Source organism: Physella acuta, unplaced genomic scaffold, assembly GCF_028476545.2.
Source record: "Physella acuta isolate Inbredline_101_S28 unplaced genomic scaffold, ASM2847654v3 ptg000353l, whole genome shotgun sequence".
NCBI lineage: Eukaryota > Metazoa > Mollusca > Gastropoda > Physidae > Physella > Physella acuta.
The window spans coordinates 544,558-571,824 of record NW_026731872.1 but is presented as its reverse complement, the minus strand read 5'-3'; the positions used below and the strand labels follow the sequence as shown (position 1 = coordinate 571,824).

Here is a 27,267-nt window from a genome sequence, read left to right as displayed (position 1 = left end):
CCATTGCATTATGGTAATAATAATTTATTCATGGTTCAATCTGAGAACAAGGTAAATAAAGAAAAAATCATTGGTATGCATTGGACAAAATAAATTAATATTTAAACAGGTGAAAAATCAACAAAAAAAAAAAAACTAAACAAAAAAACAACCCCAGATTCAATAGTACAACGCTTTAAGTATGTGGTTTCAATAGTACACTGCTTTAAGTATGTGGTTTCAATAGTACACTGCTTTAAGTATGCGGTTTCAATGGTACACTGCTTTAAGTATGTGGTTTCAATAGTACGCTGCTTTAAGTATGTGGTTTCAATAGTACACTGCTTAAAGTATGTGGTTTCAATAGTACACTGCTTTAAGTATGTAGTTTCAAAGACAGATGCAGAAAGAGTTTCAGTGTGGAGATTATGTTGCATGGGATAATAAATGGACACACGTAGACTCAAACATCTGCTGGTCTCATATGTGCTTGTTAGTTTACCCTGTACTTTATGTTGTACTGCCATAATTTTATCAACATTAAGTTGTACCACCCCTTTCTTTTAACATTATGTTGCAACAGCATTAATTTTATCATCATTATGTTGTATGGGCCTTATTAATGCCATAAAAAAAATAATACTGTAATGGTTCGTATGTCAACTTTGTTATACGTATACCGCCCCCTATATGCATGTTATAAACTGCACACAAGATATCCTACTTGTTTATAAGCTCATGTACATCATATAAACATAAGCCACCCAGACTGCACTATACAGGTCAAAAGCTCAGACAAACAGCTTGCACACCTATGTTACATTCAAGGCTATCACAACCCAATGCCACCATCTGGCTAAATGAAAGCACTTCCTTCAAAATATTTAATAGCCCAGATTACTGAGATTTCAATGCAAGAGGTTTAACTCTTGACTAAATGATGTATATACAACTTTACATAAGAAACATGAGATTTCAATGGAAGAGGTTTAACCCTTGTGTAAATGACGTATGTACAACTTTACATAAGAAATACATTCTGGTGATTGGAACACAGTGACTTCTATAAATAACTTACATTTGAACATGTAAGCAATAGATCTGTCTTTAGCTAAGTGGTTTAATAATAAGCAATGTATTGAAACATTAGGTGTGATTATAATGAGGGCTATCCACTTTGAGAAATATCTTTCCTCTGAATTTTTAATTTTTTTTTTTGAAGCATGATTAAATATGCAATTAAATTAATATGTGTATCAGACTAAGCATTACCCAAAAAAATAATGGATTGCTTGATTACGAGCTGATAACAAAATATCTTGGGCGCAAATACTAACATTAAATTATTTTGATTTTAAAATTTGTTTATATGTATATTAATTTTTAAAACAATGAAAAATATACTGCGTCAAAATTTCTTTAAAAAAATTGAAATGGAAGTGTTAATGAAAAACAGGCTCATAGAAGGTTTGATTCCTAATGTTAGAGCCAGTTGAAACTGTACAATTTACTGTCAGGAAGTATTGTCCAGCATTGTTTGCAGTTTATAGGTGAAAATGTTTTACTAAACTGTAGGTAAAATTACTGAAATTTTTTTTATAAACATTGATTTTTATATTTTTTTAATCTTATGGTTTACGGTTACTTTCATAGATAAAAATAATATTTTACTATTATATTAATTTATAAATAAATATGATTTAAAATTGTATCTATTTTCCAACTGAACTAGTTTCAACAAAATTTTGTCTTTCTATTTTTGTGTGAATTCCTTCTTTGTCTATTTGTTCTTGACATTTTTTACTCTTTCTACTCACAAGGTGTTTAAACCTTCACATCATTTCAGGGAGCCAAAATAAATGAAAAAACTAATGAGAACTATTATTCAACAAACGTGCTGAGCGTCTTCTTTGATCACTGGCTTTGCCGGTCAGACTGTCAGCAGACTTGTTGGGTTTGCGCTTCATGCTGCGTGTTGTAACTTGCTCACTCTTGTCACACAACCTTGGCCTTTTGGCTGGCACTCTTTTCTTCTTCTCTTCAAACTGACAGGTGCTGGAAAGTAGAAGAATAGTTTTATAACAGCTGGCAACAAGGCCTCCAACCAATAGAAGAATAGTTTTATAACAGCTGGCAACAAGGCCTCCAACCAAGATCACAATTGTCAACACAAATCTCAAGGCCTCCAACCAACATCACACTTGTCAACACAAATCTTAAGGCCAAATAGAGGTCTACAACCAAATCTTATGATAAGATAGCCATACAAAATAACCAACTAAGACCTATAGCTAACAACAAAGAAACATCAAACTGACAGAGCTATAATAGTCAGCTGATGGCAAGTGTTGGACAGTAACCCCTAGGCTTACTTAAGTAATCCTGGAGAAGGACAGTGGAAGGGAAGCCAGGGGAGGGGGCTTATGTGGGCTCAGCTGAAGAGAGTTGCCCAAAACAGAGTCAGTGGAGAGGTGGAGCTGCAGCTCATGATCCTCAGTGGCCCCAAAGGGATAAGTCAAGTTGGGCTAACCAACACTCAATGCTCCAAGATCAAAAGAAACAGGCAGATGTCAAACAAAGACTCAAATCATTCATTTAAAAATATTTAAGGAGTGAAAAATTGTGTTAAAGCACAAGACTTGATAACATCAGGTAATTTAAAATGTGCCTATTCTCTTTTCTTTGTAGTGGGTTTGTTCTACAGTTGTGTCCCTTGGCATATGGCTATAAAAACATTTTTTCTGCAGAGCCATACACAGACCATCCTCTTTTCTAGTTCTTGCCCATATGAAAGGATAGTGTGGTCAGTACTATGCCCAGCCACCATTTTGTTGGGGGGACTCAGGGATTTTCTACAGACTTGAACTCAGATTTGAACTTGAGATTTTCAGGTTAGTTCTGAACCCGAACATACCTGAGGTGTTCATCCATCTCCCAGTCCCAGATATTTGTCTTACAACCTGAACCTAGACATACCTGAGGTGTTCATCCATCTCCCAGTCCCAGATATTTGTCTTACAACCTGAACCTAGACATACCTGAGGTGTTCATCCATCTCCCAGTCCCAGATATTTGTCTTACAACCTGAACCTAGACATACCTGAGGTGTTCATCCATCTCCCAGTCCCAGATATTTGTCTTACAACCTGAACCTAGACATACCTGAGGTGTTCATCCATCTCCCAGATATTTGTCTTACAACCTAAACCTAGACATACCTGAGGTGTTCATCCATCTCCCAGATATTTGTCTTACAACCTAAACCTAGACATACCTGAGGTGTTCATCCATCTCCCAGATATTTGTCTTACAACCTGAACCTAGACATACCTGAGGTGTTCATCCATCTCCCAGATATTTGTCTTACAACCTGAACCTAGACATACCTGAGGTGTTCATCCATCTCCCAGATATTTGTCTTACAACCTGAACCTAGACATACCTGAGGTGTTCATCCATCTCCCAGTCCCAGATATTTGTCTTACAACCTCTGACACTGTTGGGACATACTCGCACACCCAAACATTTCTGCAACTCCACAGAATCCTCCGGAATATCAGGCCTAGAGAACCCACACAATAAGTTTAAAAAATGATACAGTAACTGGTGAATACAATAACAACAAATATATTATAAAAATGTAGATTTTCCTAATGGACAATAGGACAGATGAGGTAGAGCAAATCTTTTCTTCAGTGTTGCATATGAATGTTCTCTAACATGAGCCAGATGCCCATTACATGTCCTAGAGACTTAACCCTGGGTTAGCTGTTGAGCCCTCTACCACCCAAGCGCACCATCCCATAAAATATAGAGTAGGCCATCACCTAGTGGTTGGAAAACTGCCCAACTTGGCACAGATAGGACACCTCTGCAGGTTGGTTCTCAGGGTGGAATCTTGGTTGTACAGGCAGTCAGCACACAGGCGATGCTGACACCATCCATAAACCATCTCCAGCTTGGGTTCCATGCACACTATACAGTTGAACCTGGACAAAATGCACACTATACAGTTGAACCTGGACAAAATGCACACTATACAGTTGAACCTGGACAAATCATACATGGGCTCATTTATTTATGACTATCACATGGAGAGGGAGGGTAAAGACAAGAGAATTTTGTGCATTGAGGGGGAGGGAGGGGAATGGAGGTTTGTGTCCTCTTATTGAACTTAACATAGTATTTATATTTTAAAACAAACATAAAACTCATATACTGCAGGTAAAATGTAAAATTAACATGACAGTGCATGTGTTAAAAAAAATAGTTCAACAAGTAAATCAATCACAGTATTTATATCTACGCTAGGGTCATCCATCCCTCTTGACAAAGAAATACAAATGAAAAATGCAAATGGGGATGGATTGGACACACCTTGCATAAGCTAACTAGCAACATTACTAGACAGGCACTAGATTGTAATCCCCAAGGGAAGAGGGCAGGGCAATACAAACTAGGTAAAGGTCAGCTGTAGGAGAAGCAGCTGGAAATTGCGTGGACCCTACTTGGCTTGGAGGAATCGCAAAAAACCGAGTAAGATGGAGAGGTGTGGTTGCTCCACCATGGGCCCACAGAAATGATGACGGTGTCATCATTTCTATAAGCAACGTCACGATATTTACCTCCTCCTCCCGTCACAACTTATTTTCTTATAATTGCATAAATTAATTATTAATATAAATCCTACGAGTGGGCAGACAGAGAATAATACTTTTAAAACTTTTTTTCTCTACACACCCAAAAGTAATTAACACTTTGCCTTCAAAATTCCTGCAAACGCCATAACGGATGACCTCTTTCTTCCAAACTTAGAATAAAGTAGGGCCCTACTTGCTTTAAGTATCATTATTTTGCTAAAGTAAACATTTAAATTTTAAAGTCTTCATCAAAATTCATTGTAAATCATCAGCAGGGTTGGAAATTGGGGAGGGGGGTATGGAATTTTTTGCAGGCATCTTCACATTATTTTAATTAAACTCAAGTTGCGAGTTAAAAATGTCATGTGACTGGTGGTTTTTGCCTTCTATAGTTTAGTTAATAAAGTTAATTTGTTTCTTTAGGCCTTTAGGCCTACAAACTTAATTATCTGCTTGATTCAACAAATGAATCTAATGAAATTAAATAGATCTAGGCTAACGGCTAAATGTTTAATGTATTTTTAGAAACATTTAATTATAATTTTGTAGGCTAAATTATTAAAATTAATTTAGGCCTAATTTAGATTTAGATCTAGTAATTACTCTAGAATAGATCTGGTAACGATCTAATTCTAAAAATCTAATAAATGAGAATCACAGATCATTCACATCGTTCTGAGCAGTGTAGTGTGTAGCTTACAGACTACAGTACTGTAACTGTTGTAACAGTAGAGTACTACTAAACTAGTACAGTGAACTGAAGAGCAGTAGTGACAGTAAAATAGTATAATAAATAAGTGTGTAATTTAAAATTTAAAGAGAGTGAATTACTAAAAAAAAAAGAAGAAAAGTAAAAGTGTATGACTAGATTTAATTTGACTCTACAGACTACGATTTACACCTCTGTTCAAAGCAACTCTGCGCATCTTTGAGCGAATTCAGAAAATCATTCGGTCCAACTCTCTTTTTCTTGCTCATCTTCTTTGTATTTTATTTTGTGTTTGTGTTGGAAAGACGCTGGCGGCTAGTAGTCACGTGATTGAAGGTTTTCCGGTACTAACTAAAAATCCGATATAATAATTAATTTATTTTTAAAATAGATCTTAGAAGAAAACGCTTTTTTTACTATTTAAATTATTAATTCTTAAAGAATATTCATATAAAGACACCCACACACACCCATATATAATATATATATATATATATATATATATATATATATATATATATATATATAATATATAAAGATATAAATGGATATAAATATAGGCCTATATAAATATATATATATATAAATATATAAATATATATATATATATATATATATATATATATATGTATATATGTGTGTGTGTGTGTGTGTGTGTGTGTGTGTGTGTGTGTGTGTGTGTGTGTGTGTGTGTGTGTGTGTGTGTGTGTGTGTGTGTGTGTGTGTGTGTGTGTGTGTGTGTGTGTGTGTGTGTGTGTGTGTGTGTGTGTGTGTGTGTGTGTGTGTGTGTGTGTGTGTGTGTGTGTGTGTGTGTGTGTGTGTGTGTGTGTGTGTGTGTGTGTGTGTGTGTGTGTGTGTGTGTTGATGTTTGAAATGGATTTTACAAAATTTTTAGTCTGTGATTATTTTGCGTAATGGCTGATCAATCACTGACTATATTATATAATCCAAGTTAAAGTGTACAAGTGTAACAGATCTTCAAGGTCGCACCTGCTTAATTCCCATCAAATCAAGGTCACCGATTATTTCTAGTTTAGCTTTCCAACTTTTCGATGACAACAACGCCGGTCATCTGGTCCAGTAAATGTGACAGTAGCGTGGTCACGTGGTTTGATACGACGACACAGATCTGAGTATGACAGCAGCAGACAACGGATGATCCTTACTATAAATAGGGCATGACACCAACGAAGCGTGGCGAGATAAACAATAAGATCTATTTTTAGAGATAAGCCTCTAATCCAAAACCTCCGGCAAAAAAATGTTGATCGCCCAATTTTTAAGATGAAGGGGCGGCAGTTTTTGTTTTTATTCCAATTTTAGACAAATATTTAGGTACGATTTCACTGGAGTCAAAAACATTTTCGCGACCGATTTGATAAAAAAAATTTTTTATAAAGCTCCCCACTCCAAACGACGCTTACACTTGATGGAGAGGTTTAAGAAAAGTAATGTAACAAATATTTTTTTTATTGGAAAACAGTAAATCTGCGAGGGGGTGGGTGGGGTGTGGCTCTGCCAGTTCATTTAGTGACGAAGCGTGGCAATCGAAATATAATAATCGGGGAGAATGCTTTACACCCCCCCCCCTCAAGAAAGCGGCCCTATCTTGTCGGCGCCCCAAGACAGTTGCCCTATCATGTCGGCGCCCCAAGACAGTTGCCCTATCATGTCGGCGCCCCAAGACAGTTAAGACAGTTGCCCTATCATGTCGGCGCCCCAAGACAGTTAAGACAGTTGCCCTATAACGTCGGCGCCCCAAGACAGTTGCCCTATCATGTCGGCGCCCCAAGACAGTTAAGACAGTTGCCCTATCATGTCGGCGCCCAAAGACAGTTGCCCTATAATGTCGGCGCCCCAAGACAGTTGCCCTATCATGTCGGCGCCCCAAGACAGTTGCCCTATCATGTCGGCGCCCCAAGACGCCCTAAACCTGTCTCATATCCGTGACTGTCTGCCACATGCAAGATACACTTTCGCCGATGACGTCACGGATAACGAAATATCTGGGTCATCCCCATCATAGGAGCAGATGATAGCAGAAGCCAGTGTCAGACTTGTGCTGTTTCTAGCGACCAGCTACCTGACAACACCTGTGATTACCTGGTGCTAGACTTGTGCTGTTTCTAGCGACCAGCTACCTGACAACACCTGTGCTTACCTGGCATGACGATGTTGGCAGCTCTGTGTCTCTGTGCTCTGGCACTGCTCACACCAGTCTCTGGAAGAACAGGTAACCCGTGTATTAGGTGTCCCGTGTGTTTGGTGACCCGTGAATTTGGTGACCCGTGTATTAGGTGTCCCGTGTGTTTGGTGACCCGTGAATTTGGTGACCTGTGTGTTAGGTGACCTGTGTGTTAGGTGACCCGTGTGTTAGGTGACCTGTGTGTTAGGTGACCTGTGTGTTAGGTTACCCCTTTGTTAAGTGACCCATGATGACATTTAAGTGTGTGATGTCAGTCGCCTGATGTCCTGATGTCCTGATGTCAGGTGTCTGATGTCAGATGTCCTGATGTCAGATGTCCTGATGTCAGGTGCCTGATGTCCTGATGTCATATGTCCTGATGTCAGGTGTCTGATGTCAGATGTCCTGATGTCAGATGTCCTGATGTCAGGTGTCATGATGTCAGATGTCCTGATGTCAGATGTCCTGATGTCAGATGTCCTGATGTCAGGTGTCATGATGTCAGATGTCCTGATGTCAGATGTCCTGATGTCAGATGTCAGGTGCCTGATGTCCTGATGTCCTGATGTCAGATGTCCTGATGTCAGATGTCCTGATGTCAGATGTCCTGATGTCAGGTGCCTGATGTCAGATGTCCTGATGTCAGGTGTCATGATGTCAGGTGTCATGATGTCAGATGTCCTGATGTCAGATGTCCTGATGTCAGATGTCCTGATGTCAGGTGTCATGATGTCAGGTGTCATGATGTCAGATGTCCTGATGTCAGATGTCCTGATGTCAGATGTCCTGATGTCAGGTGCCTGATGTCAGATGTTCTGATGTCCTGATGTCAGATGTCCTGATGTCAGATGTCCTGATGTCAGATGTCCTGATGTCAGATGTCCTGATGTCAGGTGCCTGATGTCAGATGTCCTGATGTCAGGTGTCATGATGTCAGGTGTCATGATGTCAGATGTCCTGATGTCAGATGTCCTGATGTCAGGTGCCTGATGTCAGATGTCCTGATGTCAGGTGTCATGATGTCAGATGTCTGATGTCCTGATGTCAGATGTCCTGATGTCAGATGTCCTGATGTCAGATGTCCTGATGTCAGGTGCCTGATGTCAGATGTCCTGTGTCCTGATGTCATGTGTCATGATGTCGTGTCTGATGTCCTGATGTCAGATGTCCTGATGTCAGATGTCCTGATGTCAGATGTCCTGATGTCAGATGTCCTGATGTCCTGATGTCAGGTGTCCTGATGTCAGGTGTCTGATGTCAGATGTCCTGATGTCAGATGTCCTGATGTCAGGTGTCTGATGTCAGATGTCCTGATGTCAGATGTCCTGATGTCAGGTGTCATGATGTCAGATGTCCTGATGTCAGTCGCCTGATGTCCTGATGTCCTGATGTTAGGTGTCATGATGTCAGGTGTCTGATGTCCTGATGTCATATGTCCTGATGTCAGATGTCCTGATGTCAGATGTCCTGATGTCAGGTGCCTGATGTCAGATGTCCTGATGTCAGGTGTCATGATGTAAGGTGTCTGATGTCCTGATGTCAGATGTCCTGATGTCAGATGTCCTGATGTCAGATGTCCTGATGTCAGGTGTCATGATGTCAGGTGTCTGATGTCCTGATGTCAGGTTCCTGATGTCAGGTGTCCTGATGTCAGATGTCCTGATGTCAGATGTCCTGATGTCAGGTGTCATGATGTCAGATGTCCTGATGTCAAATGTCCTGATGTCAGTCGCCTGATGTCAGATGTCCTGATGTCAGATGTCAGGTGCCTGATGTCAGCTGATGTCACATGAGAGTTGAGGTGACCTGAATTCTTGACCGCGATCTCCTGGACCGCCTGCACATCTATATCTAGGCCAAAGTCACGTGACTAAATCAGAGGAACGATTCGACCACAGGCCTTCGTCAGATCAGTCGAACCGTTGAAGGAAATACAAAAAAAAATCAACAAAAGCAAGCCGTTGAAATATTGTGGTCATGACGACTTACATTTTTTAATCATAAATTTCTTCATTATAGGGTCGCTAATCACCTCTGGTGTGACCGTTGCATTAATTAGAGCTGTTTCTTGTGTCCGTAAAATCCAAACTTAAAATCTGTTACAAAATTTACACATTTAAATTATACATATTCTTCAACCAAAATTGTCTTATATTATTTTTAAAAATCTGCAGCCCTGGAAGAAAGAGAACGAGTGATTGTGGCCAGGATTTTACATCTTCTGGAGACCAACAGCACATATGCCGCTTTGTACAATAAAACTTTCGGTCCCATAGATCCCCAGGCAGCTCATAGCTCACGTGTGGTAAGTTCAAGGGTCACAGTGTGACCTTTTCTTCTAAAGGTCAGCAAGGCGGGTGATGTCATCCTTCTATATTTGGAAATAATTTTTCGATGACGTTAGTTGGCCTGAAGTGTCTATAAACTAACGATGCTTCATGGCAAGATTGGGTTGACAGTGGACTGAGTGTTAAATTGTGTGGACGACGACTACACGACTAATGACTAAAGATGGCGACTAAACGACTAAAGACAGTAACTACCCTATGACTACCACAATACGGCGACTACCCCATGACCAGAGTTTCTTCCAGGCATCTCTTAACACGACTAACGACAGCCCCAACGTTTTCCTAATGCCCATAGACCCCCATAGACCCCCTAGACCCCATAGACCCCCTAGACCCCCTAGACCCCCTAGACCCCCTGGACCCCATAGACCCCCCTAGACCCCCTAGACACCCTAGACCCCCTAGACCCCCTAGACCCCATAGACCCCCATAGACCCCCTAGACCCCCTAGACCCCCATAGACCCCAGCATGTTTGAATTGTTTCCCTTCTCTTCCCACAGACCGACGGGTCCCCGTTCCCCTGCCCGCCCCTGCCACCGTCCCCAGCCGTCCCCACATCAGGTACGTCTCTCTTTTCATTAATGTATTCATTAATTAACGTTAATTGCTTGTTTAATCACTAGAACCCCTAAACAAACAAATCGAACGGGTATTTATACTGTTTGCCTATCTTGATATTACAATTATTTTCTTAAGTGAGACAAAAGATAGCACACACTGGCAGTAGCGTAGCGAGGGGGGGGGGGGGGGGGCGGGGGGGGGGGGGGACATATGTCCCCGGGCGCCGAGCTTAGGGGGCGCCAAAATGGGTTGGAAAAATAAATTGAAAGGTTGAGGGGGGTGAAAATTGAAAGTTTGAGGGGGGGTTGCAAATCAAAATCTCGAGGGGGGGGGGGGTGCAAATCGAAATCTCGAGGGGGGGGGTGCAAATCGAAAAGTTTGTCCCCGGGCGCCGGGAAGGGTCGCTACGCCTCTGCACGCTGCTGTATAAAACATGAACATTTGTATAAAGCTAGCCCTAGTTTTATATTGTATTGGCCTAAACCTAACTGAAGTAATTGATAGGCCTAGATTTAGATCTAACTTAGAGAATTGAATTATGGTTCTCAGAAACATGCGCAAACGGAAAACTGCGAAACCGGAAAATGCGCAAAAAATGCGCAACAATAAACTATAATACACTTTTATTTTGTCATATTTTTTTGTCATCTCGCTTTAGAGAAAATAGATTCCCTTGCGCACTTTTTTTTGTGCGCAGTTTTCCATTGCGCATCTCTCTGGTTACTAATGACTAAAGCTGACGAGCCTACCAAGGTCAAACTAAAACTGCTTGTCTTTAGTCCACAGCCTGAGACCCTCAGACGTCAAGGTCATCGCAGCCCTGGGGGATTCTTTGTCGGTAAGACATACAACACCCCCACCCCCACATAAACAACACCCCCACCCCACATATACAACACCCCCACCCCACATATACAACACCCCCACCCCCACATATACAACACCCCCACCCCCACATAAACAACACCCCCACCCCACATATACAACACCCCCACCCCACATATACAACACCCCCACCCCACATATACAACACCCCCACCCCCACATAAACAACACCCCCACCCCACATATACAACACCCCCACCCCACATATACAACACCCCCACCCCACATATACAACACCCCACCCCACATATACAACACCCCCACCCCACATATACAACACCCCCACCCCACATATACAACACCCCCACCCCCACATATACACCCCCACCCCACATATACAACACCCCCACCCCACATATACAACACCCCACCCCACATATACAACACCCCCACCCCACATATACAACACCCCCACCCCACATATACAACACCCCCACCCCCACATATACACCCCCACCCCACATATACAACACCCCACCCCACATATACAACACCCCCACCCCACATATACAACACCCCACCCCACATATACAACACCCCCACCCCACATATACAACACCCCCACCCCACATATACAACACCCCCACCCCCACATATACACCCCCACCCCACATATACAACACCCCACCCCACATATACAACACCCCCACCCCACATATACAACACCCCACCCCACATATACAACACCCCCACCCCACATATACAACACCCCCGACCCACATATACAACACCCCCACCCCACATATACAACACCCCCACCCTACATATACAACACCCCCACCCCACATATACAACACCCCCACCCCACATATACAACACCCCACCCCACATATACAACACCCCCACCCCACATATACAACACCCCCACCCCACATATACAACACCCCCACCCCACATATACAACACCCCCACCCCCACATATACACCCCCACCCCACATATACAACACCCCACCCCACATATACAACACCCCCACCCCACATATACAACACCCCCACCCCCACATAAACAACACCCCCACCCCACATATACAACACCCCCACCCCACATATACAACACCCCCACCCCACATATACAACACCCCACCCCACATATACAACACCCCCACCCCACATATACAACACCCCCGACCCACATATGCAACACCCCCACCCCACATATACAACACCCCCACCCTACATATACAACACCCCCACCCCACATATACAACACCCCCACCCTACATATACAACACCCCCCACCCCACATATACAACACCTCCACCCCACATAAACAACACCCCCACCCCACATATACAACACCCCCACCCCACATATACAACACCCCCACCCCACATAAACAACACCCCCACCACACATATACAACACCCCCCACCCCACATAAACAACACCCCCACCCCATATATACAACACCCCCACCCCACATAAACAACACCCCCACCGCATATATACAACACCTCCACCCCACATATACAACACCTCCACCCCACATATACAACACCCCCCACCCCACATATACAACACCCCCACCCCACATATACAACACCCCCACCCCACATAAACAACACCCCCACCCCACATATACAACACCCCCACCCCACATATACAACACCCCCCACCCCACATAAACAACACCCCCACCACACATATACAACACTCCCACCACATGTCTCCCCCCCCCCCCCCCCCCCCACATACTTTAATCCAAGAATGAGTTTCGTGTTGTTAAAGCCACGAGCCACTCTCACGTTTTACCACACAATTCTCTGTCGTCATCATCGTTCAGTGGTCACTTTAAATGTGGCCTTTTTTTTTATTCAACAAACACCCACATGTATCGGACTTACCACCATGTAACAAACTTGCCACTTATGTAACGAACTTGCCACCATATAACAAACTTGCCACTTATGTAACGAACTTGCCACCATATAACGAACTTGCCACCATGTAACAAACTTGCCACCATGTAACAAACTTGCCACCATATAACGAACTTGCCACCATATAACGAACTTGCCACCATATAACGAACTTGCCACCATATAACAAACTTGCCACCATATAACGAACTTGTCACCATATAACAAACTTGCCACTTATATAACGAACTTGCCACCATATAACGAACTTGCCACCATGTAACAAACTTGCCACCATGTAACAAACTTGCCACCATGTAACAAACTTGCCACCATGTAACAAACTTGCCACCATGTAACAAACTTGCCACCATATAACGAACTTGCCACCATATAACGAACTTGTCACCATATAACAAACTTGCCACCATATATAGGACTTGCCACCATATAACGAACTTGTCACCATATAACAAACTTGCCACTTATATAACGGACTTGCCACTATATAACACTTGCCACTATATAACGAACTTGCCACTCCCCTCTCTGTATCAGGCAGGCCGCGGGGCCGACTGTGGGATCATTGGTCTACTCATTGACTACAGGGGCTTGTCCTGGAGGTAAGTTTATCATTGGTCTACTCATTGACTACAGGGGCTTGTCCTGGAGGTAAGTTTATCATTGGTCTACTCATTGACTACAGGGGCTTGTCCTGGAGGTAAGGTTATCATTGGTCTACTCATTGACTACAGGGGCTTGTCCTGGAGGTAAGGGATCATTGGTCTACTCATTGACTACAGGGGCTTGTCCTGGAGGTAAGTTTATCATTGGTCTACTCATTGACTACAGGGGCTTGTCCTGGAGGTAAGTTTATCATTGGTCTACTCATTGACTACAGGGGCTTGTCCTGGAGGTAAGTTTATCATTGGTCTACTCATTGACTACAGGGGCTTGTCCTGGAGGTAAGGTTATCATTGGTCTACTCATTGACTACAGGGGCTTGTCCTGGAGGTAAGGGATCATTGGTCTACTCATTGACTACAGGGGCTTGTCCTGGAGGTAAGGTTATCATTGGTCTACTCATTGACTACAGGGGCTTGAGGTAAGGTTATCATTGGTCTACTCATTGACTACAGGGGCTTGTCCTGGAGGTAAGTTTATCATTGGTCTACTCATTGACTACAGGGGCTTGTCCTGGAGGTAAGTTTATCATTGGTCTACTCATTGACTACAGGGGCTTGTCCTGGAGGTAAGGTTATCATTGGTCTACTCATTGACTACAGGGGCTTGTCCTGGAGGTAAGGGATCATTGGTCTACTCATTGACTACAGGGGCTTGTCCTGGAGGTAAGTTTATCATTGGTCTACTCATTGACTACAGGGGCTTGTCCTGGAGGTAAGTTTATCATTGGTCTACTCATTGACTACAGGGGCTTGTCCTGGAGGTAAGTTTATCATTGGTCTACTCATTGACTACAGGGGCTTGTCCTGGAGGTAAGGTTATCATTGGTCTACTCATTGACTACAGGGGCTTGTCCTGGAGGTAAGGGATCATTGGTCTACTCATTGACTACAGGGGCTTGTCCTGGAGGTAAGGTTATCATTGGACTACTCATTGACTACAGGGGCTTATCCTGGAGGTAAGTTTATCATTGGTCTACTCATTGACTACAGGGGCTTGTCCTGGAGGTAAGTTTATCATTGGTCTACTCATTGACTACAGGGGCTTGTCCTGGAGGTAAGTTTATCATTGGTCTACTCATTGACTACAGGGGCTTGTCCTGGAGGTAAGTTTATCATTGGTCTACTCATTGACTACAGGGGCTTGTCCTGGAGGTAAGTTTATCATTGGTCTACTCATTGACTACAGGGGCTTGTCCTGGAGGTAAGTTTATCATTGGTCTACTCATTGACTACAGGGGCTTGTCCTGGAGGTAAGTTTATCATTGGTCTACTCATTGACTACAGGGGCTTGTCCTGGAGGTAAGTTTATCATTGGTCTACTCATTGACTACAGGGGCTTGTCCTGGAGGTAAGTTTATCATTGGTCTACTCATTGACTACAGGGGCTTATCCTGGAGGTAAGTTTATCATTGGTCTACTCATCTACTACAGGGGCTTGTCCTGGAGGTAAGGTTATCATTGGTCTACTCATTGACTACAGGGGCTTGTCCTGGAGGTAAGGTTATCATTGGTCTACTCATTGACTACAGGGGCTTATCCTGGAGGTAAGGGATCATTGGTCTACTCATTGACTACAGGGGCTTGTCCTGGAGGTAAGGTTATCATTGGTCTACTCATTGACTACAGGGGCTTGTCCTGGAGGTAAGGTTATCATTGGTCTACTCATTGACTACAGGGGCTTGTCCTGGAGGTAAGTTTATCATTGGTCTACTCATTGACTACAGGGGCTTGTCCTGGAGGTAAGGGATCATTGGTCTACTCATTGACTACAGGGGCTTGTCCTGGAGGTAAGTTTATCATTGGTCTACTCATTGACTACAGGGGCTTGTCCTGGAGGTAAGGTTATCATTGGTCTACTCATTGACTACAGGGGCTTGTCCTGGAGGTAAGGTTATCATTGGTCTACTCATTGACTACAGGGGCTTGTCCTGGAGGTAAGGTTATCATTGGTCTACTCATTGACTACAGGGGCTTGTCCTGGAGGTAAGGGATCATTGGTCTACTCATTGACTACAGGGGCTTGTCCTGGAGGTAAGGTATCATTGGTCTACTCATTGACTACAGGGGCTTGTCCTGGAGGTAAGGTTATCATTGGTCTACTCATTGACTACAGGGGCTTGTCCTGGAGGTAAGGTTATCATTGGTCTACTCATTGACTACAGGGGCTTGTCCTGGAGGTAAGTTTATCATTGGTCTACTCATTGACTACAGGGGCTTGTCCTGGAGGTAAGTTTATCATTGGTCTACTCATTGACTACAGGGGCTTGTCCTGGAGGTAAGGGATCATTGGTCTACTCATTGACTACAGGGGCTTGTCCTGGAGGTAAGGTTATCATTGGACTACTCATTGACTACAGGGGCTTGTCCTGGAGGTAAGGTTATCATTGGACTACTCATTGACTACAGGGGCTTATCCTGGAGGTAAGGGATCATTGGTCTACTCATTGACTACAGGGGCTTGTCCTGGAGGTAAGGTTATCATTGGTCTACTCATTGACTACAGGGGCTTGTCCTGGAGGTAAGTTTATCATTGGTCTACTCATTGACTACAGGGGCTTGTCCTGGAGGTAAGTTTATCATTGGTCTACTCATTGACTACAGGGGCTTGTCCTGGAGGTAAGTTTATCATTGGTCTACTCATTGACTACAGGGGCTTGTCCTGGAGGTAAGTTTATCATTGGTCTACTCATTGACTACAGGGGCTTGTCCTGGAGGTAAGTTTATCATTGGTCTACTCATTGACTACAGGGGCTTGTCCTGGAGGTAAGGGATCATTGGTCTACTCATTGACTACAGGGGCTTGTCCTGGAGGTAAGGTTATCATTGGACTACTCATTGACTACAGGGGCTTGTCCTGGAGGTAAGGTTATCATTGGACTACTCATTGACTACAGGGGCTTATCCTGGAGGTAAGGGATCATTGGTCTACTCATTGACTACAGGGGCTTGTCCTGGAGGTAAGGTTATCATTGGTCTACTCATTGACTACAGGGGCTTGTCCTGGAGGTAAGGGATCATTGGTCTACTCATTGACTACAGGGGCTTGTCCTGGAGGTAAGGTTATCATTGGACTACTCATTGACTACAGGGGCTTATCCTGGAGGTAAGGGATCATTGGTCTACTCATTGACTACAGGGGCTTGTCCTGGAGGTAAGGTTATCATTGGTCTACTCATTGACTACAGGGGCTTGTCCTGGAGGTAAGTTTATCATTGGTCTACTCATTGACTACAGGGGCTTGTCCTGGAGGTAAGTTTATCATTGGTCTACTCATTGACTACAGGGGCTTGTCCTGGAGGTAAGTTTATCATTGGTCTACTCATTGACTACAGGGGCTTGTCCTGGAGGTAAGTTTATCATTGGTCTACTCATTGACTACAGGGGCTTGTCCTGGAGGTAAGTTTATCATTGGTCTACTCATTGACTACAGGGGCTTGTCCTGGAGGTAAGGGATCATTGGACTACTCATTGACTACAGGGGCTTGTCCTGGAGGTAAGGTTATCATTGGACTACTCATTGACTACAGGGGCTTGTCCTGGAGGTAAGGGATCATTGGTCTACTCATTGACTACAGGGGCTTGTCCTGGAGGTAAGGTTATCATTGGACTACTCATTGACTACAGGGGCTTATCCTGGAGGTAAGGGATCATTGGTCTACTCATTGACTACAGGGGCTTGTCCTGGAGGTAAGGTTATCATTGGTCTACTCATTGACTACAGGGGCTTGTCCTGGAGGTAAGGTTATCATTGGTCTACTCATTGACTACAGGGGCTTGTCCTGGAGGTAAGTTTATCATTGGTCTACTCATTGACTACAGGGGCTTGTCCTGGAGGTAAGGGATCATTGGTCTACTCATTGACTACAGGGGCTTGTCCTGGAGGTAAGTTTATCATTGGTCTACTCATTGACTACAGGGGCTTTTTGTTTGGGGCTTTTTATCAAGGGGCTTTTTTATTGTCCATGGAGGTAAGTTTATCATTGGTCTACTCATTGACTACAGGGGCTTGTCCTGGAGGTAAGGGATCATTGGTCTACTCATTGACTACAGGGGCTTGTCCTGGAGGTTGTCCTGGAGGTAAGGGGTCATTGGTCTACTCATTGACTACAGGGGCTTGTCCTGGAGGTAAGTTTATCATTGGTCTACTCATTGACTACAGGGGCTTGTCCTGGAGGTAAGGGATCATTGGTCTACTCATTGACTACAGGGGCTTGTCCTGGAGGTAAGTTTATCATTGGTCTACTCATTGACTACAGGGGCTTGTCCTGGAGGTAAGTTTATCATTGGTCTACTCATTGACTACAGGGGCTTGTCCTGGAGGTAAGTTTATCATTGGTCTACTCATTGACTACAGGGGCTTGTCCTGGAGGTAAGTTTATCATTGGTCTACTCATTGACTACAGGGGCTTGTCCTGGAGGTAAGGGATCATTGGTCTACTCATTGACTACAGGGGCTTGTCCTGGAGGTAAGGTTATCATTGGACTACTCATTGACTACAGGGGCTTGTCCTGGAGGTAAGGTTATCATTGGACTACTCATTGACTACAGGGGCTTATCCTGGAGGTAAGGGATCATTGGTCTACTCATTGACTACAGGGGCTTGTCCTGGAGGTAAGGTTATCATTGGTCTACTCATTGACTACAGGGGCTTGTCCTGGAGGTAAGGTTATCATTGGTCTACTCATTGACTACAGGGGCTTGTCCTGGAGGTAAGTTTATCATTGGTCTACTCATTGACTACAGGGGCTTGTCCTGGAGGTAAGGGATCATTGGTCTACTCATTGACTACAGGGGCTTGTCCTGGAGGTAAGTTTATCATTGGTCTACTCATTGACTACAGGGGCTTATCCTGGAGGTAAGGGATCATTGGTCTACTCATTGACTACAGGGGCTTGTCCTGGAGGTAAGTTTATCATTGGTCTACTCATTGACTACAGGGGCTTGTCCTGGAGGTAAGTTTATCATTGGTCTACTCATTGACTACAGGGGCTTGTCCTGGAGGTAAGGTTATCATTGGTCTACTCATTGACTACAGGGGCTTGTCCTGGAGGTAAGTTTATCATTGGTCTACTCATTGACTACAGGGGCTTGTCCTGGAGGTAAGGTTATCATTGGTCTACTCATTGACTACAGGGGCTTATCCTGGAGGTAAGTTTATCATTGGTCTACTCATTGACTACAGGGGCTTGTCCTGGAGGTAAGTTTATCATTGGTCTACTCATTGACTACAGGGGCTTGTCCTGGAGGTAAGTTTATCATTGGTCTACTCATTGACTACAGGGGCTTGTCCTGGAGGTAAGTTTATCATTGGTCTACTCATTGACTACAGGGGCTTGTCCTGGAGGTAAGGGATCATTGGTCTACTCATTGACTACAGGGGCTTATCCTGGAGGTAAGTTTATCATTGGTCTACTCATTGACTACAGGGGCTTGTCCTGGAGGTAAGGTTATCATTGGTCTACTCATTGACTACAGGGGCTTGTCCTGGAGGTAAGGCCATGTGGGCTTCATGTCAACATAGGCTCGCTTCTTTTATGGGCTTCTTTCACATATTTTTCTCGGTGGTGTTGGGGGGTGGCACTTGACATTTCCGAGGGTTGGAGGGAACACTGGTATATATTTTCTAAATAAATTATAATTATATTTTTTCTTCGTCGCGGGTGGGATGGTTGAATCTAATTAATATTAGTCTTAAGAAATAGTGTAAAATGTAATCAGCTGATTCTACCTGTTGACTTCTGCTTGCAGTATTGGCGGGGATGACTCGTATGCGGATTACCACTCAGTGCCAAGTAAGTGGGAGTCGAGGCTGATGGGGGGGGGGAGGATATGTGTACACAGACTTTTTGTTTCGTAACAGTTTTTATTTTTACATCCCTAGTGCTCACCTTTTTCACGTGATTTGTAGCTTAAGTAAACATTTCTAGCATTCACTGTTGCGATATTTGAAATAATAATTATTATACAGCGTTTACACTTGCGACATGTACACTATACATTTCTAAGAAAAAAACACTTTGCTGTAGGGCCTAAGATAATAGGGGAGCCTACTCACTTATTGCGAAGTTTTTTTTTCTAGACATGTATAGTATACATGTCGCAAGTGTAAACGCGGTAGAGTAAGAGCTAGTTGATTCTTCTATTGCCAGATATTTTACGTCAATACAGGCCAGATCTGTATGGCTACTCAGAGGGAAAAGGAGACTCCAAGTCTCGTTTTAATGTGGCCGTCAGTGGCGCCAAAGCGGGGTAACTCTTGAATTTTACGTGTATGTGTATGTGTGTGTGTGTGTGAGAGAGAGAGAGAGAGAGAGAGTGCGTGTGTGTGAATACTGTGTGTTGGGTGTGGTTTGCTAGAGGGGCCTGATAGTGCGGTCTCATGGTGGGGGTCTTATTTGGTTTTCTCAATATAATGGTGTCTCATGTTACATGATTTGGTTTTCTCAATATAATGGTGTCTCATGTTACATGATTTGGTTTTCTCAATATAATGGTGTCTCATGTTACATGATTATGTTCGAGTCGTGCATGATTCCCCCCCACCCCTGACCCCCAGGGACGTGCTGGGACAGGCCCAGAACCTCGTGAACCTGATGAAGGCTAGCAGCAACATCGACTTCATCAACGACTGGAAGGTCATCACCCTCTTCATCGGCGGCAACGATTTGTGCGACTGGTGCGATGATAGGGTAAGTTGGTAACTTTATGATAGGGTAAGTTGGTAACTTGTGATAGGGTAAGCTGGTAACTTTATGATAGGGTAAGTTGGTAACTTGTGATAGGGTAAGCTGGTAACTTTATGATAGGGTAAGTTGGTAACTTGTGATAGGGTAAGCTGGTAACTTGTGCTAGGGTAAGCTGGTAACTTAATGATAGGGTAAGCTGGTAACTTGTGATAGGGTAAGCTGGTAACTTTGTGATAGGGTAAGCTGGTAACTTAATGATAGGGTAAGCTGGTAACTTGTGTTAGGGAAAGGTGGTAACTTTGTGATAGGGTAAGCTGGTAACTTTATGATAGGGTAAGCTGGTAACTTGTGATAGGGTAAGCTGGTAACTTTATGATAGAGTAAGCTGGTAACTGTGTGATAGGGTAAGCTGGTAACTTGTGATAGGGTAAGCTGGTAACTTTATGATAGGGTAAGCTGGTAACTTGTGATAGGGTAAGGGGGTAACTTAATGATAGGGTAAGCTGGTAACTTGTGATAGGGTAAGCTGGTAACTTTGTGATAGGGTAAGCTGGTAACTTTATGAAAGGGTAAGCTGGTAACTTGTGATAGGGTAAGGTGGTAACTTGTGATAGGGTAAGCTGGTAACTTGTGATAGGGTAAGCAGGTAACTTGTGATAGGGTAAGCTGGTAATTTTGTGATAGGGTAAGATGGTAACTTTGTGATAGGGTAAGGTGGTAACTTGGTGATAGGGTAAGCTGGTAACTTGTGATAGGGTAAGGTGGTAACTTTGTGATAGGGTAAGCTGGTAACTTGTGATAGGGTAAGGTGGTAACTTTGTAATAGGGTAAGATGGTAACTTGTGATAGGGTAAGGTGGTAACTTTGTGACAGGGTAAGCTGGTAACTGTGTGATTAGATTATGAGTGTATGGTAAATAGGATAGAGTCAATAGAATTTAATTTACTGACGTCATCGAGCTGACCCCCCCCCTCCCCAGCAAGCGTACAGCGCCAAGACGTACGCCAGCCACCTGCAGCAGACCCTGGACTACCTGCACGCCAACGTCCCCCGGGCCTTCGTCAACTTGGTCGAGGTGCTCAACATTGAGATGGTGCGGGATCTAGCGGACAATCTTCTGTGTGCTGCTGTACATTTGTACGTCACTTGTTGTGTGTGGGGTGTGTGTGGGGGTGTGTGGGGGTGTGTGGGGGTGGAGGTGCTCAACATTGAGATGGTGCGGGATCTAGAGGTCAATCTTCTGTGTGCTGCTGTACATTTGTACGTCACTTGTTGTGTGTGGGGTGTGTGTGGGGGTGTGTGGGGGTGTGTGGGGGTGTGTGGGGGTGTGTGGGGGTGTGTGTGGGGGTGGAGGTGCTCAACATTGAGATGGTGCGGGATCTAGCGGACAATCTTCTGTGTGCTGCTGTACATTTGTACGTCACTTGTTGTGTGTGGGGTGTGTGTGGGGGTGTGTGGGGGTGTGTGGGGGTGGAGGTGCTCAACATTGAGATGGTGCGGGATCTAGCGGACAATCTTCTGTGTGCTGCTGTACATTTGTACGTCACTTGTTGTGTGTGGGGTGTGTGTGGGGGTGTGTGGGGGTGTGTGGGGGTGGAGGTGCTCAACATTGAGATGGTGCGGGATCTAGCGGACAATCTTCTGTGTGCTGCTGTACATTTGTACGTCACTTGTTGTGTGTGGGGTGTGTGTGGGGGTGTGTGTGGGTGTGTGGGGGTGGAGGTGCTCAACATTGAGATGGTGCGGGATCTAGCGGACAATCTTCTGTGTGCTGCTGTACATTTGTACGTCACTTGTTGTGTGTGGGGTGTGTGTGGGGGTGTGTGGGGGTGTGTGGGGGTGTGTGGGGGTGTGTGGGGGTGTGTGTGGGGGTGGAGGTGCTCAACATTGAGATGGTGCGGGATCTAGCGGACAATCTTCTGTGTGCTGCTGTACATTTGTACGTCACTTGTTGTGTGTGGGGTGTGTGTGGGGGTGTGTGGGGGTGTGTGGGGGTGGAGGTGCTCAACATTGAGATGGTGCGGGATCTAGCGGACAATCTTCTGTGTGCTGCTGTACATTTGTACGTCACTTGTTGTGTGTGGGGTGTGTGTGGGGGTGTGTGTGGGTGTGTGTGTGGGTGTGTGGGGGTGGAGGTGCTCAACATTGAGATGGTGCGGGATCTAGCGGATAATCTTCTGTGTGCTGCTGTACATTTGTACGTCACTTGTTCTGTGTGTGGGTGTGTGGGGGTGTGTGTGGGTGTGTGTGTGGGTGTGTGGGGGTGTGTGGGTGTGTGTGGGGGTGTGTGGGGGTGTGTGTGGGGGTGTGTGGGTGTGTGTGGGTGTGTGTGGGTGTGTGTGGGGGTGTGTGGGGGTGTGTGTGGGGGTGGAGGTGCTCAACATTGAGATGGTGCGGGATCTAGCGGATAATCTTCTGTGTGCTGCTGTACATTTGTACGTCACTTGTTGTGTGTGGGGTGTGTGTGGGGGTGTGTGGGGGTGTGTGGGGGTGGAGGTGCTCAACATTGAGATGGTGCGGGATCTAGCGGACAATCTTCTGTGTGCTGCTGTACATTTGTACGTCACTTGTTCTGTGTGGGTGTTTGGGGTGTGTGGGTGTGTGGGGGTGTGTGGGGGTGTGTGTGGGTGTGTGGGGGTGTGTGGGGGGTGTGTGTGGGGTGTGTGGGGGTGTGTGGGGGTGGAGGTGCTCAACATTGAGATGGTGCGGGATCTAGCGGATAATCTGCTGTGTGCTGCTGTACATTTGTACGTCACTTGTTCTGTGTGGGGGTGTGTGGGGGTGTGTGTGGGTGTGTGGGGGTGTGTGGGGGTGTGTGTGGGGTGTGTGGGGGTGTGTGGGGGTGGAGGTGCTCAACATTGAGATGGTGCGGGATCTGGCGGATAATCTTCTGTGTGCTGCTGTACATTTGTACGTCACTTGTTCTGTGTGTGGGGTGTGTGTGTGGGGTGTGGGTGTGTGTGGGTGTGTGTGGGGGTGTGTGGTGGTGTGTGGGGGTGGAGGTGCTCAACATTGAGATGGTGCGGGATCTAGCGGACAATCTGCTGTGTGCTGCTGTACATTTGTACGTCACTTGTTCTGTGTGTGGGGTGTGTGTGTGGGGTGTGGGTGTGTGTGGGTGTGTGTGGGGGTGTGTGGGGGTGTGTGGGGGTGGAAGTGCTCAACATTGAGATGGTGCGGGACCTAGCGGACAATCGTCACTTGTTCTGTGTGGGGTGTGGGGGTGTGTGGGGAGGGGGTTAGAGGGGTGTTTGTTGTGCTGATGTGTCTTTAGGATTGTATGCCTCAGTTGGAGATGGGTTTGATTTTTAAAAAGCTCCATACAAAACTAAATGTTTCTTTCGGGGAAGATAGAAATCCCTACAATTTTTTAAATAGATTGATTTACATGTTTTGTGCATTATGGTAGAACGATTCAGGGGGGGGGGGGGGTGTTAGGGTGCACTGATTGCTGTAGGGAGCCTGCACAAACACCCAACTAACCCGCACTACCCCACACTACCCCACACTACCCCGCACTACCCCGCACTACCCCACACTACCCCACACTACCCCACACTACCCCGCACTACCCCGCACTACCCCGCACTACCCCACACTACCCCACACTACCCCACACTACCCCACACTTCCAGCTTCGCCTGTGATTGTGCAGCCAACCCTGACGGTCAGGCTGACCTGAACGAGCTGATCGCGTTACGTCAGGGCTACCAGCAGGCGTCACGTGACCTGGTGGCGTCTGGACGGTACGACACACGGGACGACTTCACCGTCGTCCTGCAGCCATTTTACCGCGAGACTTTCCTGCCAAGAACGGTAACTCGTCTCGATTATTTTTATTTTTAAAAATTGATTTTGAGCCGACAATTTTTTTTGCCAGAACTTAAAAAGATGTTTGTAGCACTGTGGCAATTCTGACAAATTTGCATGTCTTTGAGAAAGGTTTGGAAATAGATGTCTTGACCAGTCTGTTGGTGTCTTGTCTCACCTGTCTGTGTCTCGTCTCACCTGTCTGTGTCTCGTGTCTCACCTGTCTGTGTCTCGTGTCTCGTCTCACCTGTCTGTGTCTTGTCTCACCTGTCTGTGTCTCGTGTCTTGTCTCACCTGTCTGTGTCTCGTGTCTTGTCTCACCTGTCTGTGTCTCGTGTCTTGTCTCACCTGTCTGTGTCTTGTCTCACCTGTCTGTGTCTTGTCTCACCTGTCTGTGTCTCGTGTCTTGTCTCACCTGTCTGTGTCTCGTGTCTTGTCTCACCTGTCTGTGTCTCGTGTCTTGTCTCACCTGTCTGTGTCTCGTGTCTCACCTGTCTGTGTCTTGTCTCACCTGTCTGTGTCTTGTCTCACCTGTCTGTGTCTCGTGTCTCGTGTCACCTGTCTGTGTCTTGTCTCACCTGTCTGTGTCTCGTGTCTCACCTGTCTGTGTCTCGTGTCTTGTCTCACCTGTCTGTGTCTCGTGTCTTGTCTCACCTGTCTGTGTCTCTTGTCTCACCTGTCTGTGTCTCGTGTCTCACCTGTCTGTGTCTCGTGTCTCACATGTCTGTGTCTCGTGTCTCACCTGTCTGTGTCTCGTGTCTCACCTGTCTGTGTCTCGTGTCTTGTCTCACCTGTCTGTGTCTCGTGTCTTGTCTCACCTGTCTGGGTCTCGTGTCTTGTCTCACCTGTCTGTGTCTTGTCTCACCTGTCTGTGTCTTGTCTCACCTGTCTGTGTCTTGTCTCACCTGTCTGTGTCTCGTGTCTTGTCTCACCTGTCTGTGTCTCGTGTCTTGTCTCACCTGTCTGTGTCTCGTGTCTCACCTGTCTGTGTCTTGTCTCACCTGTCTGTGTCTTGTCTCACCTGTCTGTTTCTCGTGTCTCGTGTCACCTGTCTGTGTCTTGTCTCACCTGTCTGTGTCTCGTGTCTCACCTGTCTGTGTCTCGTGTCTTGTCTCACCTGTCTGTGTCTCGTGTCTCGTCTCACCTGTCTGTGTCTCGTGTCTCACCTGTCTGTGTCTCGTGTCTCACCTGTCTGTGTCTCGTGTCTCACCTGTCTGTGTCTCGTGTCTTGTCTGACCTGTCTGTGTCTCGTGTCTCACCTGTCTGTGTCTCGTGTCTTGTCTCACCTGTCTGTGTCTCGTGTCTCACCTGTCTGTGTCTCGTGTCTTGTCTCACCTGTCTGTGTCTCGTGTCTTGTCTCACCTGTCTGTGTCTCGTGTCTCACCTGTCTGTGTCTTGTCTCACCTGTCTGTGTCTCGTGTCTCACCTGTCTGTGTCTCGTGTCTTGTCTCACCTGTCTGTGTCTCGTGTCTTACAGGCTGACGGGGAACCAGACATGTCGTTTTTCGCCAGTGATTGTTTCCACCACAGCAAGAAAGGTCAGCAGGCCGCAGCTGAGGCTCTGTGGAACAACATGGTAGGTTAGGTCAAGGTCAGGTCCTGTAGTGTGATTTGGTAGGTCAGGTCAGGACCTGTAGTGTGTTTTGGTAGGTCAGGTCAAGGTCAGGACCTGTAGTGTGATATGGTAGGTCAGGTCAAGTTTGGGATATACAGCACAATCAGGTAGGTTAGGTCAAGGTCAAAAGTATAACCTGTTAGGTCTTATGACTTACACATGTCATGTATTCTCCAGGTGGAGCCAGTGGGATCTAAAAGATTGAACTGGATGCCAGGAGAGCCGCTAGAGTGTCCCACAGAGGTCAGGTCATCTTGTCTTGTTGACATCACGTGGGGCTCGTCTGTGTGCGGGTGTGTGTGGGGGGAGGGTGGTGGTCTGCGTGTTGACATCACGTGGGGCTCGTCTGTGTGCGGGTGTGTGTGTGGGGGGGGGAGGGTGGTGGTCTGCGTGTTGACATCACGTGGGGCTCGTCTGTGTGCGGGTGTGTGTGGGGGGAGGGTGGTGGTCTGCGTGTTGACATCACGTGGGGCTCGTCTGTGTGCGGGGGGAGGGTGGTGGTCTGCGTGTTGACATCACGTGGGGCTCGCCTGTGTGCGGGTGTGTGTGGGGGGAGGGTGGTAGTCTGCGTGTTGACATCACGTGGGGGTTAGTTTGTGTGTGTGTCGGAGGGGGGGGTCTGTGTGTGAAATCTCGTGTTCATAATCTGTATGTGATTGTTGGGGGGGGGGGGGGGGCTTTGAGTTGACATCACGTATGGCTGGTCTGTATTTAAACATAGCTGCAATGTGTTAGGTGACTTTACCTGACCGAAGTACAGGGTTTCTTCTGCGTTGACTTGTATGGGCGCAAATAATTTGTGTTCGTATATAAAAGTACCCGTGTTTATCATTTATGTTCGTATATATTGATATACATGTTCGAAAGTTTGTGTATTTTTACGTATTTCGGTGTGTCTGTGTATTTGCACGTATGTTAGTGTATTTGAGCAAATGTACGTATATTAGTGTATATATTTACGAGTATATGTATGTCAGTTTTTATGAAACTGTGTATATGTTCATGTATGTGTGAATGTGTATTGTTGCTGCTGTATGTGGTCATCACTGAAAGCACCTAACGACATCCTCTCTCTGACCACAGGACCGCCCATATCTATTCACCGCCAAGAACAGCGCCGCCTACACACGCGCCAAGCCCCCACCCGTATATTGATGACGTCACAGGATAATAAATCTATGTCTTATTTATTATTGTTCTTTAATGATATTTTATAGCATGTATCTTTACAAAATATTGTCTCAATGGATATGTATAAAAGCACACCAATGTAGCCTATAGAGGGTTACATTTGATTG

The 27,267-nt window shown here is 45.4% G+C and overlaps 2 protein-coding genes across 5 annotated transcripts; one reads left to right on the top strand and one right to left on the bottom strand.

The window, feature by feature from the left end:
- Nucleotides 1-14: 14 nt before the first annotated feature.
- Nucleotides 15-7,556, bottom strand: LOC131941254 (uncharacterized). Of its 2 annotated transcripts, none has more exons than XM_059300383.1 (5): nucleotides 7,490-7,556; nucleotides 5,521-5,679; nucleotides 3,807-3,968; nucleotides 3,422-3,541; nucleotides 15-2,034 (listed from the first exon to the last, which is right to left on the bottom strand). In XM_059300383.1, exons 2-5 carry the CDS (start codon nucleotides 5,595-5,597, stop codon nucleotides 1,848-1,850), a joined length of 546 nt encoding a protein of 181 aa, XP_059156366.1. In that variant the 5' UTR covers nucleotides 5,598-5,679; nucleotides 7,490-7,556; the 3' UTR covers nucleotides 15-1,847. The 2 variants fall into 2 exon arrangements, with proteins under 2 accessions (XP_059156366.1, XP_059156365.1); XM_059300382.1 differs by lacking the exon at nucleotides 7,490-7,556 and adding an exon at nucleotides 6,319-6,589.
- On the top strand, nucleotides 7,361-27,155 carry LOC131941248 (phospholipase B1, membrane-associated). 3 transcript variants are annotated; one of them, XM_059300366.1, is made up of 14 exons: nucleotides 7,361-7,561; nucleotides 9,688-9,818; nucleotides 10,366-10,426; nucleotides 11,206-11,264; nucleotides 13,730-13,794; nucleotides 19,607-19,650; nucleotides 20,008-20,107; nucleotides 20,415-20,547; nucleotides 21,524-21,619; nucleotides 22,918-22,979; nucleotides 24,180-24,360; nucleotides 25,832-25,930; nucleotides 26,147-26,212; nucleotides 27,053-27,155. In XM_059300366.1, exons 1-14 carry the CDS (start codon nucleotides 7,495-7,497, stop codon nucleotides 27,122-27,124), a joined length of 1,236 nt encoding a protein of 411 aa, XP_059156349.1. In that variant the 5' UTR covers nucleotides 7,361-7,494; the 3' UTR covers nucleotides 27,125-27,155. The 3 variants fall into 3 exon arrangements, with proteins under 3 accessions (XP_059156349.1, XP_059156350.1, XP_059156348.1); XM_059300367.1 differs by lacking the exon at nucleotides 22,918-22,979 and adding an exon at nucleotides 22,680-22,741; XM_059300365.1 differs by lacking the exon at nucleotides 22,918-22,979 and having other exon boundaries at nucleotides 21,524-21,681.
- The last annotated feature ends 112 nt before the right edge of the window (nucleotides 27,156-27,267 follow it).